This window comes from Conger conger, chromosome 14 (assembly GCF_963514075.1).
Source record: "Conger conger chromosome 14, fConCon1.1, whole genome shotgun sequence".
NCBI classification, from domain to species: Eukaryota; Metazoa; Chordata; class Actinopteri; order Anguilliformes; family Congridae; genus Conger; species Conger conger.
The window spans coordinates 39,290,389-39,309,227 of NC_083773.1; the positions used below are offsets into that span (position 1 = coordinate 39,290,389).

Consider the following 18,839-nt stretch of genomic DNA (forward strand, 5'->3'; position numbering starts at 1 on the left):
TAATAATAATAATAATAATAATAATAATATTGCAATAACAATAATAAGTCACCATATATATATTAAAAATGTAAATATATTATATGCGTGCGTGCCTGCATATAATATAGCCTATTATATATATATATATATATATATATATATATATATATATATTATATGCAGGCACACACGCACACATACACACAAACAAACAGACGGACAGTAAGAGGATTGGTCAGTTGTTCAATGAGTTACACGGTAACCAATTAGCTATAACTGCATTTCCAATAGAAAAGATGACGTCATCTAAAGCGCCACCTCTAAGGGGTGGCTATGCAAATATAATACTCCTTGCATGGACTGTGTCCCGAGCCAAAACGAGCAGGGTATCTACACTGTTGTGACCGTCAGAGGGAGTAGAGATTCTTAAATCCAATGCTTTGGTAAACGCTTCCGACGGTGGCGTGTGCTGCGTCTCTAAGCGGACGGTTGTTGACAGTCAGAGTTTATGAGCATTTTTGCACTATAGAATCAGAGGTTCTCGTACCTTTACATTACGCAGACGGCTCAATCACAAACAACCCATTGTTACCTCTACTGGAAAGAGATTTGTTGTACGAACAACTAGTTTCACTACCTGGATTTATACGGAGACCCAATCACCGTCAACATCGCTGATTTCAGTTTGGGTCGATTCAGCGTGAAACAATGTTGTGGAAGCTAGCTGATAACGTCAAATACGAGGAAGACTGCGAGGTAAGCTTTATGCATCACAATATAAATCTAGGCTAAAGTTATGTTTATAGGGGTTTGAAACGCGTCCGACTCGTCAAGACAATTACAGTGTAGTTACAGCTTCTTTTTTTTAGGTGGAAACGAACCTGCCTATTTGTATTTTAGGCTAGCTTTTGGAGATATGTTGAAGGGAAGTTTGATAATATGCTGTAACTTACTGCCTAACTATTACACGGCCTCTGTCAACTATTTGAAATATCAACATAACCTTTAAATTGCTTAATTGCTATAGCCATGATCAAAGTATTTATTACAGCGACGCTACCTGAAAAAGCTTTGGTTGTAATGAGATTGTTTTATATTTTTCAGGTGTTTGAGCCGCGTCATTGTTTTCACAGATAGTCATTGGACTAAAAAGAAAGGCGTCACAAATAAAATTATGTAGATGTACGTGTTATCGGATATAAACTGGTGGGTTATTGTTGTCCAAGGCCTACAGCAATGCTTTGGGGAATATGTATTCTGGAGGCTACGCGGTCTGATTTCTCCTTTTGTTTTGTTTTTTTGTTTTTTAATTCGGGAAACCGCACAATCGGTATGCGACGAGTTTCTCTGTAGGTCATATATGTTTGTCACAAGACATATAATTATGCGTAAACATGAACGCGTTTTTTAATTTTAAACAATTTATAGGCTCGAATAAACTTGTAAGGCGACTAAATTTCAGTCCTAACTGATCGGGCCATGCCTTAACACAGCCAGGATTCACATTGAAAAGTTCTGCATTGCGAAGTATGTATTTTATGAAACGACAAGGGCAGTTGCTGTACGGCGTGCGCAGAAAAAAACTAACTTATCTTGGTCTCTAAACATTTCTCTTCGTATTTATTTTTTCCACATCATGATGTTTCCATATGTTATTTCAAGATCCTGTCCCTTCAAATTGGCAACAGGGCTAGGTAATATAATATATAAATATAATGCCCCCTCCCCCCATATCCTCGAAACTCGGAAGGGCAAGAGGAACAGGAGCCATTTCGCGACCCTGTTGTGCTCAATTAACCCTTGACCTTTTGAAAAGACATTAGTAATTTATTTTTTTATTTTACTTCGGCTTGTACTCAACATTTGCCTATATTTTTGCACTGGCCTACTAAACGGTACAATGTGACATGGCATTATGTTGTCGCATTATATATTTGAGGCTATAAACCCTTACAAAACCAATTGCGAAAAAAGGTTGTTCGCGTAATTAAGACTACATCTCTCTGAACGAAATGCCAAACCGAAAATATTGCATTTGGTGTTTAGATCAAGCTGATGGCCTACAGTCTGTGTTGCTATATTTTATTATATAATGTTACGAATAATCATTTATTATTATTTTTATTATTATTATTATTATTATTATTATTATTATTATTATTATACAAAAACATATAATATAATATCTCAATTATTACTGCCCAATAATGTAATATCTGAATTATTACATTATACTGAATGTAAACGGAGTAGGCCTACTGTGCAGTTTAACATTGCACACCCCAAGTGAAGAATTGCCGTGTGTAACGCCAATTATTCGAGTGCACGTTCGACCACTCATGCCCGTGCGAACAGGAATGAGCTTTTCTCCGGGATAAAAATCGTTGCTTGGTGTTGCCGTCAGTGACACTGCCCATACAGTGTAGCCCTTAAGTAATGCAAATTCATATTTATGACTACTATAGAACTCCGCTGTAACCCATTTAGCTATTATATATATATCATTTTTTTTTATGTGCCTCTGCGCAGATCATGACACATGAACCTGAGTTCAGTCTTAGGCTACATGCTATCTGCTTAATGTTGTTATTAATATCGCTGTCCTCCTCCTCCCCAACTACCAACCAAGGAAAGACACGACGGGAGCAGCAATGGGAACCCCCGCCTGCCGCACCTGCCTGCGGTGAGCCAGCACCTATACAGCCCGGCCCCTTCTCTATCACATTCGGGCAGCTCCGACTTTCAGCCGCCCTACTTTCCGCCACCGTACCAACCGATATCATACCCCCAGTCCAGTGACCCGTACGCCCACCTCAGCGACCCTTTCAGCATAAACTCCATACATCAGTCCCAATCAACTAATCAACAGCAGTCCTGGCCTGGCCGTCAAAGTCAGGAGGGGATCGGAAGCCATGGCCGTGGTGGCTTAGCCAGTCAGATCCTTGGACTTGAGGGGGGCTCCGCCGGCGTGCGGAGAGAGGCATTCAGACGACCGGAGCTTCTGCCCCCGCACGTTCACGGCATCGACTCAGCCGTTATCAGCGACAATTTAGGATTGCACGAGATGGCCCATGGCTTGGACGACATGCAGGTGAGTTTTACTTGAGTATGCCAAGCATTTTTATTTATTTATTTTTGTTGGAAATTATGTATTTGTGTGTGTGTGTGTATATGTATATATGTATATATGTATATATATAAAAAAGGCTATATACATTTGTAACCATTTTTTCTGAACGTATTCTGTTTATTTGTTCTCAGCAAGTCGACGATCGCAGTATTATCGTGGCAGACCAGACTGTCATTAAAAAAGGTTGGTATAACAATTTTTATGCATATTACAATCAGCTGGCAAAGTTAACGGAAAGAAATAAATGCTCATAGCTTTAAAGCCACTTAAATAAGCTACACGTCAAACTTTTGCAACTTTTTGTTTTCTTTTGCAAAACTGGGAATACCTGTTTATTATTATTATTATTATTATTATTATTATTATTATTATTATTATTATTATTATCAAACCGGCTAATGTCATAGATTTGTACGACACTAAATTAGGAGAATGTGGACATTGTGCTGAACGCAGGGTACATTTTTTATAATTTCAATTAATTCGCCGGCTTTAATAAATAGTGTTACATTTTACATTAGTTCCTTCAAGTAATGTGATCTCCGCTAGAGTTAAGTGAGATTAATGGAAAAGTAATTTTGTTGTAGTTAAAGGATCTAGTTATAATTAGCTTTTCAAGACCTAATTGACTGAAATGTTCCCCTGTAGTCTGTGGGAAACCCATCCTAGTTGCAACATTTTTGAATAAAATGAAGCATGTAGGTATTATAAGCCACCAAGGGTTTTCGGATAATTTTGAATGCAATTTCCTCCTTTTTATTATGGTGTTAAAATGAGATACGTGTGTATTACGCTGTTACTGGGCAACAGCGCGTTCTAAAAGTCTAAAATCTAAAAGTATAAATGTATACTTTACTACCAATGCATGGTTATAATTTGTCATTTTCCTAAAACAGTACGTCAGGTATCTGTAACTGTGGAATATTGATCATTTTATGCATGCGCCTATAGCTCGTGAATACGCCCTTGAGACTTCCAATGCAGATCTCTCGTTTAAGCAAGCTTCACGGAAACTGTCAAAATACAAGTATAGTGTTTCATATTGTTTTTAAATTACTTGTAATCTGAAAAAATGCATGCATATAGCTAGCTCCAGGCCCCAAGGCGTAATGCAGTGAAGCGGTGTGTCCAGCAGGAAAAACGCCATGTGACCTTATTCAGCACGTCACTGAAACAAACGAAAACATTTAGTAATTGAATTAATCCATACTCCAGAGCTTACTCGCTTCCAATTTTTCTAAAGACCCAAAAGCAACAAGAACCTCATGCAAGAATTTATCCATGGGCTTGGTCACGAGTCCCGACATATGTATATGCGGATGTAAAGTAAAATGTAATTAACATTGACTATACATGTTGCAGACAGATTGACAGCGTCAGGGGGGCTGTGGTGGGCTTGGGGCTTGGGGCTGAACCCCAGATGTGCTGAACACCCCCCCCCCATGTGCACCTGATACGTACTGTATGCATACCTACTTATTAACATACACAGCAATGTTATTAAGTAAGAAGGATTGTGAATTAAATATAATTCGGTTCAGGCACTCGGGTGTTCAAGCCGGTGTTTGCATAGGGTGAACGCATTTCGTCTTAACCGCGTGTTCTTACTGGTGGTTCTTCTCCAGGGAAGGGCACATCGGTGGCCTACTATATTAAGCACTTTTAATGTCGTCGGCTTTTGTTGAAGTGCGGAGTGAGAAGCGTATTGAAATCGGGGTGCTCCTCCACAGGTTTCTGGTTGTGAAGATTGGAAAAAGGAGTGGTCTGGGCTAGCGCTTGCTGACACCTATAAGCCTTTGTTAATCAGGAGGAGCACTTAACTAATCCAGGCCTGATCCTCTTGAGATGTTTTTATACTGAAATGCCTTTTTGAATAGAAGTGCATTAAAACGCCGCTTTCCGTACAACTGGCTGGCTGACAGACAAAATTCTGGATGCTCTCGTGCTTAAGGATGTTGTGCAACTGCGGGCGTTCTTTTGAAAGATTAAAAAAAAAAAAAAGTCCATAACCTTTTGCCCTTTGTACTCTTCTGTCTTTGTCCTTTTGAATTTCTATTTAACAGTTCACACCGGGGAGCTACGTTCTTAACCTTTGAAAGCTTTGTTGGCAAACACCATATTTTTTAGGATTTAGGATTTTATGCTCGTTTAGGAATTATGATAATGTGTAGTTTTTAGAAAATGTGTGTTTCTGCACCAGGATATGCGTTTTGAAAGGATTACAGTAGTTGTTGGTTAATGTAAAGTAATTATTTTTTATTAAAGGTAATCAAGCTTAATTTTTAATTTATTAATCTGTTTAGGCCTACACTGGCAAATTCTCCAGTAGGCCTTTCTGTTATAAACATGGCATTTCATTACAAAATAGCAATTTCGAACATTAAACTTCCATTACTTGACCAAGGCAGTATAACTGTAGTAATTGTACATTGCGATCGGCTAAAGTGACTTATTTCTCAATAATACGTGTTTTTGGTTTCCAAAGTTGCCGGAACTTGTCTGAGGCACTCGCTAATATTTCTGTTGTAGGCCTATATAAGCCTTAAAATATAAAACATTTAAAAGTAACAGCACAATGGCTTCCAATGCGATTTAGGAAGGATTCAAGTTCATGTGATGGTTTAATTTAAGCATAGAGGGTACATGAGCATTAATTTGTCACTTTAAAAAAGTAAAGAACAGTTATGCTGTTTATAGTGTGGTGATGAGATTCCATTCTTTGCAGGCCAACTCTTTCCTCTCTGTAACCAAGTAAATGATAGCTTAAGAACCAGTGTTATAGTACCTTAATTTTGACAGGTAATTGTGGCTTTAACTGTGTGCGTGTGGATTCAACTAGCAGAAGCAACATACAGACTATACTTGTAGTTGGAAATGCAAATGTGCTTTAAGTGTTTCAGTAAACGCCTACTATTCTCCTGCTGGATATTCACTGGTCCGTGTCAGATATTTTGTTTATTCTGAATGTCCACAATTCTGCGGAGAGAAGATATCTATTAAATTCGAACTCAAACTGAATAACGCGCATTACATGAATATTACAGTTCAAATGAAGTGCAAGAAATGGCATACCTTTGTGGCAATATGTCTTTTGGGCATTATTTAAAGCTCCTCTACGGAATTTCTATTGTGTAAATGTATCACATAGTTCATTATGGTTGCTTGCACAATTTCTGACAAGTTTACGATCCGCATGCTATTGGTTATCGCTAACCGGTTGTTTTTGTTCCGTTCCCTATACCTCAGGGCCCCTCAATAAAATAATTTCTTATTGGATGCCTTTGAGCTGTCATTCAGATGAGGCCATCCTCTTTGAAAAGACAACGCTTTGCTGTATTCTAAAAAAGAAAGATTGCTGTAAATAATCACAAATATGTTTAGGAATTATTATTGATAATGTTGAAGCAATTGTGGGTCTTCTGAGAATATTGAAAAATAAATATGCAGTAGTCTTAACTTTTCCAACACTGAACATAGATTGCCCATGTGTCTGTTGGGACCGCTTATGGTTTTGGCATCTATGACTGCACTTGCAAAACATGATTTGTTATTCCCTCTTGATAGGCAATAATACATTTTTAAGCACAAGGCCTACAGTGCAATGAGATTTTAGGATGCCTGTACAACTCCATAGAAAGAAGATGGATATCATAAAATCGAATTTATTTTGGAAACTAATTCGAACATATTTGGAAGGCATACAATTACCCGGAATTCAAATGACATTCTCTCTCTCTTATTCCTTGACATATGAATAGTCCCATGAACAAATTAATAATTCTAATACAGATGCAGTCAGTGGAGCCCTTCCTGCCTGTCTGATATTTTACTCAAGTTTTACTAGCAGTTTTCTAAGGGTTTCTGAGTTCAGACTATTTAAATCCCCTTTGAGTTGTTTCAGGTCAAAGGTCAACCAACAACGAAGAACCCCCTTTCTTTCCCCCAGAAAAACCTCTTTGGGGCAGCTTCCTTTTAAAAGATGTAATTCTCTAAATTGCCTTTTGAGTCCTCGAGCGGGATTCCACACATAATTATTCCTTTGAAAAACCTCTCATGGAAATATTTGTACTGTAGTTATTTTTCCACACAATGGGTCCATTTGAAACCAAAATCTGTGAGATTGTTATCACTCTTTGATAATGTTGTTGGTGCACACTTCACAGAACAGTCTCATAGTGATCTTGTGATTTTTATTTTTTTTTCCCCTCCAGGGAACTTGATGAGCTTTTAAAACTCTGTGTAAAAATATGATTGCATGGCTGTGGCCACACTGCCATAACAAAGTGTGTCAGACAAGCACAATTCCATAAAATATCTATATAAACTGTTTTACAATGTTTGGGTCATTTATATTGGGGGCGGGGGGGATCTGTAGTTCATGTAAGTGTGTTTTTCCTGAGCTATCTACTGTACTTGGGGAAAGATGAAAAATGGTTCTTCATGTATTCAGAACGTTTCCCATTTCATTGATGTGGCTGTACCAGTGGCCGTAAGGCGCTAGCGTGGCCTAGTCGTGTTCATGCCCTGCTTTGTCATTCTTGTCTCAGTATTAGGACTACGAGGTGGCAGGAACCACGATCGCTTACAGAGGACTTATTTTGAGGGTGGCTTTCTTGCGGGTGAGAATGAAGGTATATGTAGAACTCTGTGTGATTGGCAGTTCTGTGTGGCACTGGAATTTTGGAGCCTCAGTGTTTCTGATCTATGTGTGTGTGTGTGTGTTTCTAAGAACAATGGTATTAAGAATATATACATGCCTGTTCCTTCATGTAAGGGGTGATACAATACGACTGTATCAATTACTCTTTCATCGAGTCTCATCTGTTACTGTTTTTGTGCTCGTAATCGCATGTGCATGTACATGTGGCAGTGTTGCGGAGCAGTCGTGGGCCTCGGACCTGTAGCGCACGAATAGGGGACTTAACTAGACTTGACTTCTGACTCAGCTGGGATATTGGCCAATCAGAAGGCTGTTTTGCTGCTTGTCATCCGGTGTGTGGGAGGGGCTGTGAATGGTGCGGTGGCCCCTGGGCTTGGCGGCTGTCCGGGGGCTGAAAAAGAAAAAGAAAAAAACGATTTTCCTTCCCGGGCCGTTAGTTCGGGACTGAAACTAATAAAACTCAAACTGTCTGTGTTTCTCTGTGGCAAGAGGAAGATGAGCAATGAGTTCTGCCGTTGGTTTTCCCCTGGAACAAGCCTGCCGGGGAAATAGTTTTGAGAATGATGGTTGATGTTTTCTGAAATATGGTGAAATGCTGTGGCGCTCCAGTAGGCAGGATGCATTCTGGGAATATAAGTGAAATGCTGAAGGTCTTCCGCAGAGATATAGGGACTGTGGTTAATGGGTATGATGTAATTCAGAAAATATCAAGAGATTGAGGTGCCAGACTCCCATCTACAGTGTGGTTGTGTTTTTCATTAGCTTGCAGTGGGACCCCATCACACACAACTTGCTCAGGTGGTGCTTTCAGACTGCTTTTCGATAGTTGTTTGGTTCTATAACCAAGTCATTTGAATGAGCTTTGGAATGGACTTGAAAATGATGGAGACCTCTATTTCATCAGCTATTAACACCTCTCTGAATATATGGAAGTCTTTCAAATGTGTGTGTGTGTGTGTGTTGTTTTCAACCAGCAATAACACCCGACAATAACTGCCTAAAAAGTAGTGGTATAGTAGTTGAATAGTTTTTGGACAGCCCTCAGTGTTTCTGTAGTGGTTGCCCCTGCTCCCTGTGTTTTTATTGACTTGTGTGTTTTGTTTTTGTTTTGTTTCCCCCCCCCGCTCAGGGCCCGTGTCCTTGCCGAAGGGGAACGCGCTGGGCCTGCCCTATCAGAAGGAGTCTCTGCTGGGCATGGTGTCCAATCCCACAGAGGTGTTCTGCTCTGTGCCCGGCCGCCTGTCTCTGCTCAGCTCCACCTCCAAGTACAAGGTGACCGTGGCCGAGGTGCAGCGGCGGCTGTCCCCCCCGGAGTGCCTCAACGCCTCGCTGCTGGGCGGGGTCCTGCGCCGGTGAGCGTCCTCCTCCCGCCATTACCGTGTGCTCTTAACTACAACTACACACCTGTGCTCATAACTACAGCCACACACCTGTACTCATAACTACAGCCACACACCTGTGCTCATAACTACAACTACACACCTGTACTCATAACTACAACTACACACCTGTACTCATAACTACAACTACACACCTGTACTCATAACTACAGCCACACACCTGTACTCATAACTATTACCATGGTGACTACACACGTGTGCTATATATCACTGTTACCTTAGCAACTACACACCTGTACTCATAACTACACACCTGTACTCATAACTACAGCCACACACCTATACTCATAACTACAACTACACACCTGTACTCATAACTACACACCTGTACTCATAACTACACACCTGTACTCATAACTACAGCTACACACCTGTACTCATAACTACAGCTACACACCTGTACTCATGACTACTGCTACACACCTGTACTCATGACTACTGCCACACACCTGTACTCATAACTGCTACACACCTGTACTCATAACTCCAGCCACACACCTGTACTCATAACTACACACCTGTACTCATAACTACACCTACACACCTGTACTCATAACTACACACCTGTACTCATAACTACAGCCACACACCTGTACTCATAATACACACCTGTACTCATAACTACAGCCACACACCTGTACTCATAACTATTACCATGGTGACTGCACACCTGTGCTCTATATCACTGTTACCTTAGCAACTACACACCTGTACTCATAACCATTACCATGGTGACTACACACCTGTGCTCTATATCACTGTTACCTTAGCAACTACACACCTGTGCTCTATATCACTGTTAGCTTAGCAACTGCACACCTGTACTCATAACTGTTGCCTTAGCAACTGCACACCTGTGCTCTATATCACCGTCACTGTAGCATCTGCACACTTGTGCGACTGTAATGCATTGCCTTATCAACGGCACACCTGTGCTCTCTACCATTACTTTAGTAACTGCTCACCTTGCACTGTCATACCTGTTAGCTTTGTCCTTTCGGCCTGTGTTGTCTCTGCAACATGGCATACTCTTACCAAGCACTTTATTGGGAGCATTTTTACTTTATTACGCCTACTTATTCATGCGATTGTCTAATCAGCCAATTGTTTGGCAGCAGTGCAATGCATACAATCATGTAGATATGGGTCAGAAGCTTCAGCTAATGTTCACATCAAGCATGAAAATGGAGAAAAAATTTGATCTAAGAGATGTTGACCGTGGAATGATTGTTGGTGGCAGACAGGATGGTTTCAGTATCTCAGAAACTGTTGATCTCCAGGGATTTTCACGCAGACTAGTCTCTAGAGTTGGTGCAAGAAAGAAAAAAATCCAGTGAGCCGCAGTTCTGCAGACAGATACGCCTTGTTAATGAGAGAGATCAGGGGAGAATGGCCAGACTGGTCAAAGCTGACCGGAAGGTGACCGTAACATAAATAACCACACAGAATTGGCAGAATTAGCTCTGGGTGTGTAGGGTGGGCTGTGACATTTTACCCAAATTCTGCATCTTTTTCTGGAAATGCGTGCTTTCCACCCCCACCCTCTGTGGTACACATACACACCCACACACACACACTGGGCATGAGACGCTGTTAAGTAGGTCATGGAGTGCGGAAGGGGAGGGAGAGGGAGATGGGGGTGAGAGAGCAATGGGGGGAATGAGAGGGAGAGGAAGCCCTTGCAGCCCCTCTGGAGGATGCACCCCTCCTCCTCCTCCCACCCCCACCCCCACCCCCACCCCCACAGAGTGGTCTGCAGTCATGCGGAAAAGCTCATTGGCTACAGTAGTGGGGGGGGGATTGGTGATCTGCCATTTCCCCCCAGCAAAGTTCTGAAGTTGTGTCCTTGTTAGTGCTAATGTCTCCTGAGGTCAAGGATGGCCTGTAGCGTAGTGGTTAAGGCACATGACTGGGACCCGCAAGGTCGGTGGTTTGAATCCCAGTGTAGCCACAATAAGATCCGCACAGCCGTTGGGCCCTTGAGCAAGGGCCTTAACCCTGCATTGCTCCAGGGGAGGATTGTCTCCTGCTTAGTCTAATCAACTGTACGTCGCTCTGGATAAGAGTGTCTGCCAAATGCCTTTAATACTAAAAGGATGGGATTCTGAGCTTGTTACAGTTGGTTTATTGCTGTTAAACCGCATGGAGGCACCACAGGACACGTGCTAGTTTCAAACCATTGATCATTTTAATTCCCCACACTTTATGCATTCAGGTTTTAGGATATAAATGCAGCTTCAAATCAGTGGGGTGCCCTGTTTTTTATCCATCATATACCTGCCTTTTTAATTCCGAAACCAATGGAAGTTACGGCGGTCTTGCTATGGAATTATTTTTCTTAGCGAGACCTTCAGAGCGCAATTGTTTTCAGGAAATATTCAATGCTTTTTTCTAAAATATGCATTTTACTTGGTATGTTATCTGTCTCCCTACTGTAGCTATTAACCTTATTCATGCCATGCAGGCTCACCTTTATTCTGTATTGTGTTTCCTTAAAATGCCGCCATGTGACCGGAGTAAGGTTTTATTTCTGTATCTGAAATGTGCTGTGTAACCTGGTAGGTGAGCACTTAAATCTGATGTGCTTCCGCAGTTCCTATGAGCTCAGTTTCCTCAGTGGCTTACTAAGTTCCTGTGAGCTCAATTTCCTCAGAGGCTTACTAAGTTCCTGTGAGCTCAATTTCCTCAGTGGCTTACTAAGTTCCTGTGAGCTCAATTTCCTCAGAGGCTTACTAAGTTCCTGTGAGCTCAATTTCCTCAGAGGCTTACTGAGGTCCGTGTGCTCACGCCCCCTTTTCCTGCTCGCTCTCGCAGAGCCAAGTCTAAAAACGGCGGCCGTTCTCTGAGGGAGAAGCTGGACAAGATCGGGCTGAACCTGCCGGCGGGCCGCAGAAAGGCTGCCAACGTCACCCTCCTGACCGCGCTGGTGGAAGGTACGGCCCCCGCCCCTTACCGTCACGCCCGGGTCAGATACGTCACTGTTCCGGGTAACTCTTTCTGCTCTGTGCTCCATTTGAGCCAACCACGAGGACCGGAAGAAGCGGGGTTTACACTTTTTTGAGGGTATTTCATAGGTTCCAATGCACCGGACAAGCTCGGTAAAGCGTAGAAAAGTATTCGAATTCAAAGCAATGACGTATTTTATCCACGTTTGCTTACAGTGGAGCGTTAAAGCCTTCAGCCATTATGGTTACTTCGTATTCCACTTCAAGGAATTGATACGGAGAAAATTTCATTAGTCATTTAGCAGACGCTCTTATCCGGAGCGACGTACAATCAAGTGCAAATCAGAACCAGGTGTGTTGAAAGTACAGTTCCAAGTACTAGAGTTGATTCGCAAAGATTCACAACACTTGAAGAGTACGTTAACTGCATGAAGTTGCATACCACGGTTGGCAGCTAGAATACCTCGGATACTAAAATGAAGGGTATTGATCCTATCCTTTGATGTTTCTCTCCATTTTAAGTGACTATGAAATGTTTTACATTGTAATGGCGGTAGGGCCAATATGCGAGTTCATGTTCTTTGAATTATGCTTTAATTGTTCCTTGTTTTTGGTCTTGTGTATCACTTTATCCACCTTGCTAACTGACACCACTTCCATGTTTTGAAACCTTTTGTGGTTTCCTTGGCCTCAGTGTATTGAATGCTTGCGTTATCAAAGATGACTTAGATTATCAAAGCAACCAGCACAGTCCCCCAAAGAGACACAGAAGCAGAATTACAATGGCTAATGCTGCAGTTGCAGTCTGTAGAATTTGAGGGAAAGTCGCAATTATGACGAGACTTGAGGGAGGTATCGGGTGCCTGGGCACGCTTCTGTGATATTTTATCCTCAAAGTAATTGAGAATATGACCAAATTACTTGTATGTTGCCTATTTTCATTGTCATTGGGTTTAGATTACCAAATCCCAAAGTGATAGATGTTTATGTGGCCAGTTGTTGATCCGAGGTGAGGTTTGTTCGTGCCCATCGTTTTGTTCTCTGTGGCTGGAGATTTTGGAGATTATTTTGCTGATTTATGCCTCCCTTTACAATCCTGGGTCAAGTAAGACTATAAATCCTCATTTTATGCCATTCATGTTCAAGACCTAGCTTGGTGGAATCGCTGGAAGTGTTTTATATTAGTTTCTTTGGGGGTGCTTATTGCCTATTGGTGGTTGAGTGCTGCAGTGTGGCTCTGACGCTGTTATTGGGAACCTTTTGAATCGGAATTGAAGGTTGTTTATGTGTAACTGGAAGCCAGGAGAGGAGGGCTGTGACTCTTAGCTGGGTCTTGGAGCCATGTGCGTGTATATCTGCTAGTAGGTCTGTGGTGGCCATGGGCTGGCTGGCCTTTTCTGCTGACTGTGACATACCCCATTAAAACCATGCAGGGAAAGTGCAGTCTTGATCTGAGAATGTGTGTCTCTCTGTTCCTCGCTTTTCCCTGCCATGGAACCGGGCTCCGCCGATTCTGTGTATGACTACATTTCCCAGAATCCTCTGCTCTCTGCCTCGCCCAGTGTGGGAAGCTCCTTACCTTTGACCTCCTTTCTCCCCCCTGTGCAGGGGAAGCGGTTCACCTGGCCAGAGACTTTGGCTACGTGTGCGAAACTGAGTTTCCGGCCAAGGCCATGGCTGAGTACCTGGGCCGGCCGCACGTGGAACGCAACGAAATCAACTCCCGCAAGAACATGCTGCTTGCCGCCAAGTGAGTGCCCTGCTGACAAAACCCTTTCAGTCCTGTAACGGGACTTGAAATCTGTTTTTGTCTTCTCTCAAGTAGAAAAATATTAGCTTGTTTCAAGTTGCTGTTTGCTTGACAACTGAAATTCTTACCCCATTGCCTCATTGGCATTTATTTTATTTTACTTTTTTTTGGCAAGAAAGTAATAGGCTGAAGTCTAAATATAAGACCAAAATACTTGTATTTTGACTGTATTTTTTGGTTTTAGCAGTGTGCTGCTGTCCTCTTCCTGTCCTGTTGCAGTGGCCTAAGGCTTGTAGTGCCTAGTTTACCCAGTTAAAACCGCCGTTGTTGCGTTAGATGCTTGTCGGTTTTGAATGCTTATTTTGATGGCGGTGTGTGTTCTGCTGTGGTGTGTCTGTGTCTCCTCCCTCCCTTGTGTCTGTTTGCTGTCGGCACACCGATGGTTGCCAAGGTTTTGGGAATGTGTCTGTAATAACCCTCCTTATCCTGCACATCCCTAGTTTCATTTCAGTTATTTCAAATGCCATTCATAATCACACAGCAATTAATTAGCTTATTTCCATTTCTGGTATAATATTTTAACATTATTCACTGCAAAAAAGTCACTTTAGTCTTTTAATCTTAGTATATTGAGACTTAAAATGTTATTGATTAGACTTTTGCTAAATAAGACCAATGTGTCCAATGACACAAGACTGTTTCATGATTTGCCAATAGGGTCAATTTCACTTGTCATGCAAACCTTAAAGCAAGCTAATTTGTTTTGTACTTGAGAGGGAGAAAATATATTAAGTGTTATTACAGGACTAATACACTTTATGAAGATGGTCATTTTTTTTTTTAGCAGTGTTTGTTTTTCTAGAGATGGAGGAATGCTTTTGTCTTTCTCTAATAGCTGAAGATGTGTGTGTAAATTAAACATTTCCTCCTTTTTCTTTTTTCCATTTTTAAAGCTTGCTCTTTGCTTTAAACTGGATGCTGGGTGGCATAGGCCATTAAGTCTCTAGATATGCCAGTAATCCTTTTTGTACAGACTATGAGGATGCATAATCTACAGATCAACAAGGTTCTAAATAATTTTTCATTGTGTCAGTGATTTTAGAGTTGTGACAGTTTCTTGTCATCCCTATACTGTATATTTCTTCCGCACCTCTACTCGAATGAGCACAGTGGGGCTCATGGGAAATGTGTTGTTCTGTCAGCGGGATCCTGGCTTGAGTTGCTCTGGATAAGAGCGTCTGCCAAATGCCAGTACAGTACATTACATTACATTACATTACCATAATGGCATTTGGCAGATGCTCTTATCCAGAGCAACGTACAGTTGATTAGATTAAGCAGGAGACAATCCTCCCCTGGAGCAATGCAGGGTTAAGGGCCTTGCTCAAGGGCCCAACTGCTGTGCGGATCTCATTGTTGCTACACCGGGGATTCAAACCACCGACCTTGCAGGTCCCAGTCATGTACCTTAACCACTATGCTACAGAGCCGCCCTCTGTTAATGTAATGTAATGTAATGTAACGTAATGCTTCCACAGGCAGATCTGCAAGGAGTTCACCGACATGCTGACCCAGGACCGCTCCCCGCTGGGGAATTCGCGGCCGGCGCCCATCTTGGAGCCGGGCATCCAGGGCTGCCTGACCCACTTCAGCCTCATCACCCACGGGTTCGGCAGCCCCGCCATCTGTGCCGCCATGACCTCGCTGCAGAACTACCTGAACGAGGCGCTCAAGCAGGTGGACAAAATGTACCTGAGCTCCAGCGGCGAGTCGCAGGGCGCGTCCGACGGCGGCAAGGCCTCCGACAAAATGGAGAAGCACCGGAAATGATGAGGCCGCGCCCAGACCTTCCCCTCCCGCTCGCCTCGGACCACACCGCCTCCGCGGCGTCGTTGTCTTTAGTATTTTTCCTTTTTTTTTTTTTTTGGACCGTTGCTCTCGTTCTTTCTTTCGCGTTTCCAGGGCGAGTTACTTTGCCTTTTTATATTCTGTGGTCTTCCAAAAAAAACAAACAAACAACAAAAAAAAAACCAATCTAATTATTTGCCTTTGGTACGTAAGGCTCCCCCCCCTGAAGATCGAAGTAAAAAAACGAGGCAGTTTTTTTACCATGAGGGAAGGCCGAGTTCTGCCTGTTGCGAAAAGAGACATCCGAACGTCGTTGCGAGCGGGCCTGACCGCTTGCTCTCCTTTTAGGAACGCACCTTCTTTCAAGAGGAGTTACTATTCCTGTGGATTCCATGCAGATTCCAGTCACAATTTGCTTGGCGTCGGTGCTGAATTCTCGTTGGACTACAGAGGACCACAATGTTTAGCCAGATGGCAATGGCTTTTTTTGTAAACTATTATTTACATTTACAGTGTTATTATATTTGGACTCTGGGATTGCTATGGGCTGATGTGTGAACCTGTGCGTGGCCATGTGTGTACCTGCGGGTCTGTACATCTGTATGTGAGTGTGAGTGTGTGTATGCATAGGGAGATTGGGTACAGATAGTTGTGTAGCTGAGCTAAGGCTGTTAACATTTACTGAAAGGGCAGCCTTCCGGGGGAGGAGGAGGAAGAGGTAGAGGTGGGAGAGATGTGTGTGGGCTGTGTGTTCTATAAACTGGGCAAAAGGGGGTTGGAAATCATCACTCTCATGACTTTCTTTGCGACTTGCACAACAAGGACTGAGACCAAATAGTTTTTGCATAAATGTTTGGAAAAAACCAGCTACCAGCTACCAGCAGGCATGTTCTTTCAAAGGAGTGTTATAATAACCCCTAGCTATTAGGCTCAAACTTATTTGGCAGAAGCCGTGTTTGAGATGGTGTCCCTGTGGTCTGTTCTGAAGAGGCCTACCCCTGGCACTTAACTGAAACCTCAAGTTAAAGGCAGTTTAAAAAAAAAAAAAAAAGCAGGGGTTCCCCAGGGGCCTCTCTAGGACCTTTCTAAATTTAGTGAACTCATGGCCACCTAGATTGTTTCATGTGAAGACATATGCATATTCTATGCAATTACTCTTTCACTTTTTGATAAGGGAGCACCAGTGGGATGGGGGTGGGGGGGTCGGGGGTTTTTTGTATTATTTTTATTATCAGTGTAAAAATTTTTTTTTTATTTTTTATCTACCCCTGTTGTTTTTCCCTTTAATGTAAATATATAGTTTAATTTATGTTGTAATTTAATGGGATTTGTAAATACTGGTAAAGGATTGGTGTAATACTTTTTTCAAAAAAAAAAAAAAAGACAAAGGTTTTAACATTTTATAAATGGGTTTGCTTTTTTATGATATGGCAGCAAGGCTATGGGAATTATGTACTTAGGATTGTGCAAAAACGATTTGAAAAATGTTTCCAAAAGAATAGAAATTTGACAGGCTATTTAAAAATGTTTGAAGTCGTACCAATTTGAATAGTTGTCTTTCTTCCCGTCTGTGCTGTTATGTGAAATGGATTTTTTTTTTTTTTTTTTTTTTTCCCAACACGAGGGGAACTGATTCATCTAACGGAACTGATACATCTCTTATCGGAGCGTGTTTTTGGCAGATTATTGGCAATTCATGTGTGTAATGTGTGTTTTGTTTAGTTTTTTTTTTTTGTTCTTTTATTTTCTCTTTTTTTAAAATAAACGGCAAAGCACACAAAAAAAAGAAACACTGGCATCATTATCTCATAATTTGACCGTTCAACCGGCCCATTTAAATTTTTATGGGTAAAGACCGCTCTTGGGTGGAGTGTGGCCTAAAATTGGTATCTTGTTCTCTTTTTAAAAGCATCTTTCTTACCAGAACCCAAAGTTCTCTGGGCGTTTTCAATGGATGGAATTCTCAGTTCCCGTTTTAAGTTTTATCTCCCATTCAGTAAACTGACGTGGTGTGTACTGAAGGTTTAGTAGTGGTGTGATGAAGGCACTGGAGTTTCCCGTTTTTGTTTTTGTTTTTTATTTGTCTGTTTTGAGCTGGTATCATCATGTTGGGGACATTTAGGGTCACGTCCATGAGCAAAGCTATGCCTGAATAACCATGCATTGATCATTAGGAATGCTGTCACCAAAACAAGAAACACGTCTTTTCACCAAAATACAAAACTCCGAATACAAGCACGGTGCCTTCATATTTTATTTTTTTAGGATGGTCAGGATTAATCCCAAACTCCCGCACTTTGTCTAAAAATACAGGTGCTGAAATGTCGGTCTCCAAAAGCAAACCCCAGAAATCTTTCCCTGAAAACGTGACCTATAATTTGGTATGTGCGCTTGTGTGTGCGTGCATGTGTATGCAGGCAAAGTTGGGTACAGCGGATTACATTTTGATCCCTCTTGGATGTCTGTGCTCAGCTATCTGGATCAGTAGATTTGCATTGGTGGTTGATTCCCTCCCCTCCTCTTCTTGCCTGTGCGCGGTGTTTGGTTGGGAACAGACACTCAGTGGCTGAATGGGGGCTGGTCTCACTGTTGCTCTTTCTCCTGACTCCTGACAGCCGAGCAAGCGGGAGCTTCTCCCTCAGAACCTGTCTGACCAGACCGGTGGCATACTCACTCGACTGTAACTGCCTTCAGTTACATATATTACCCCCGTAGAAGGAGGGGGGTGGCGGGGGGCTGGTGTTGAGTGCAGTACCTGCACCCTATCATTACGTTTTTTAACTTTTGTCCCGTATACAGGCTGTAGAGACGCTTCCCGCCACGGGGATGTTGACCAATATGGTCTTAGACCAAATATTCCTGCAATCTTTTCAGTTCCTGCATTCAACCCCCCCCTTGTTCATTAGCTACTGGGATACTGTTTAGCTGTATATTAGTCTGTGAAGGCAACAAAACGTGGCTTAAATGCTTATTTGTCTTTTAAAAGGAGGAACTGGCTTTTGAATTAGTCACATTGGGTAATTTGTCTTTGAAAGAAATGGTATTAACCAACAGTTAGAATCGTTGTGATGTTTTGCAACTATGCTACAGAATTGTTTGTGTGTGTGACTGTCTCAGCCTTTTG

General features: G+C 42.1%; 1 protein-coding gene across 3 annotated transcripts; it reads left to right on the top strand.

Annotated features, from left to right (window-relative positions):
- Positions 1 to 368: 368 nt before the first annotated feature.
- Positions 369 to 16,900, top strand: tfap2c (transcription factor AP-2 gamma (activating enhancer binding protein 2 gamma)). 3 transcript variants are annotated; one of them, XM_061219788.1, is made up of 8 exons: positions 369 to 738; positions 2,612 to 3,073; positions 3,244 to 3,295; positions 7,660 to 7,743; positions 8,902 to 9,124; positions 11,987 to 12,105; positions 13,726 to 13,867; positions 15,406 to 16,900. In XM_061219788.1, exons 1-8 carry the CDS (start codon positions 691 to 693, stop codon positions 15,695 to 15,697), a joined length of 1,422 nt encoding a protein of 473 aa, XP_061075772.1. In that variant the 5' UTR covers positions 369 to 690; the 3' UTR covers positions 15,698 to 16,900. The 3 variants fall into 3 exon arrangements, with proteins under 3 accessions (XP_061075772.1, XP_061075774.1, XP_061075775.1); XM_061219790.1 differs by having other exon boundaries at positions 7,660 to 7,731; XM_061219791.1 differs by lacking the exon at positions 7,660 to 7,743.
- Positions 16,901 to 18,839: the final 1,939 nt, after the last annotated feature.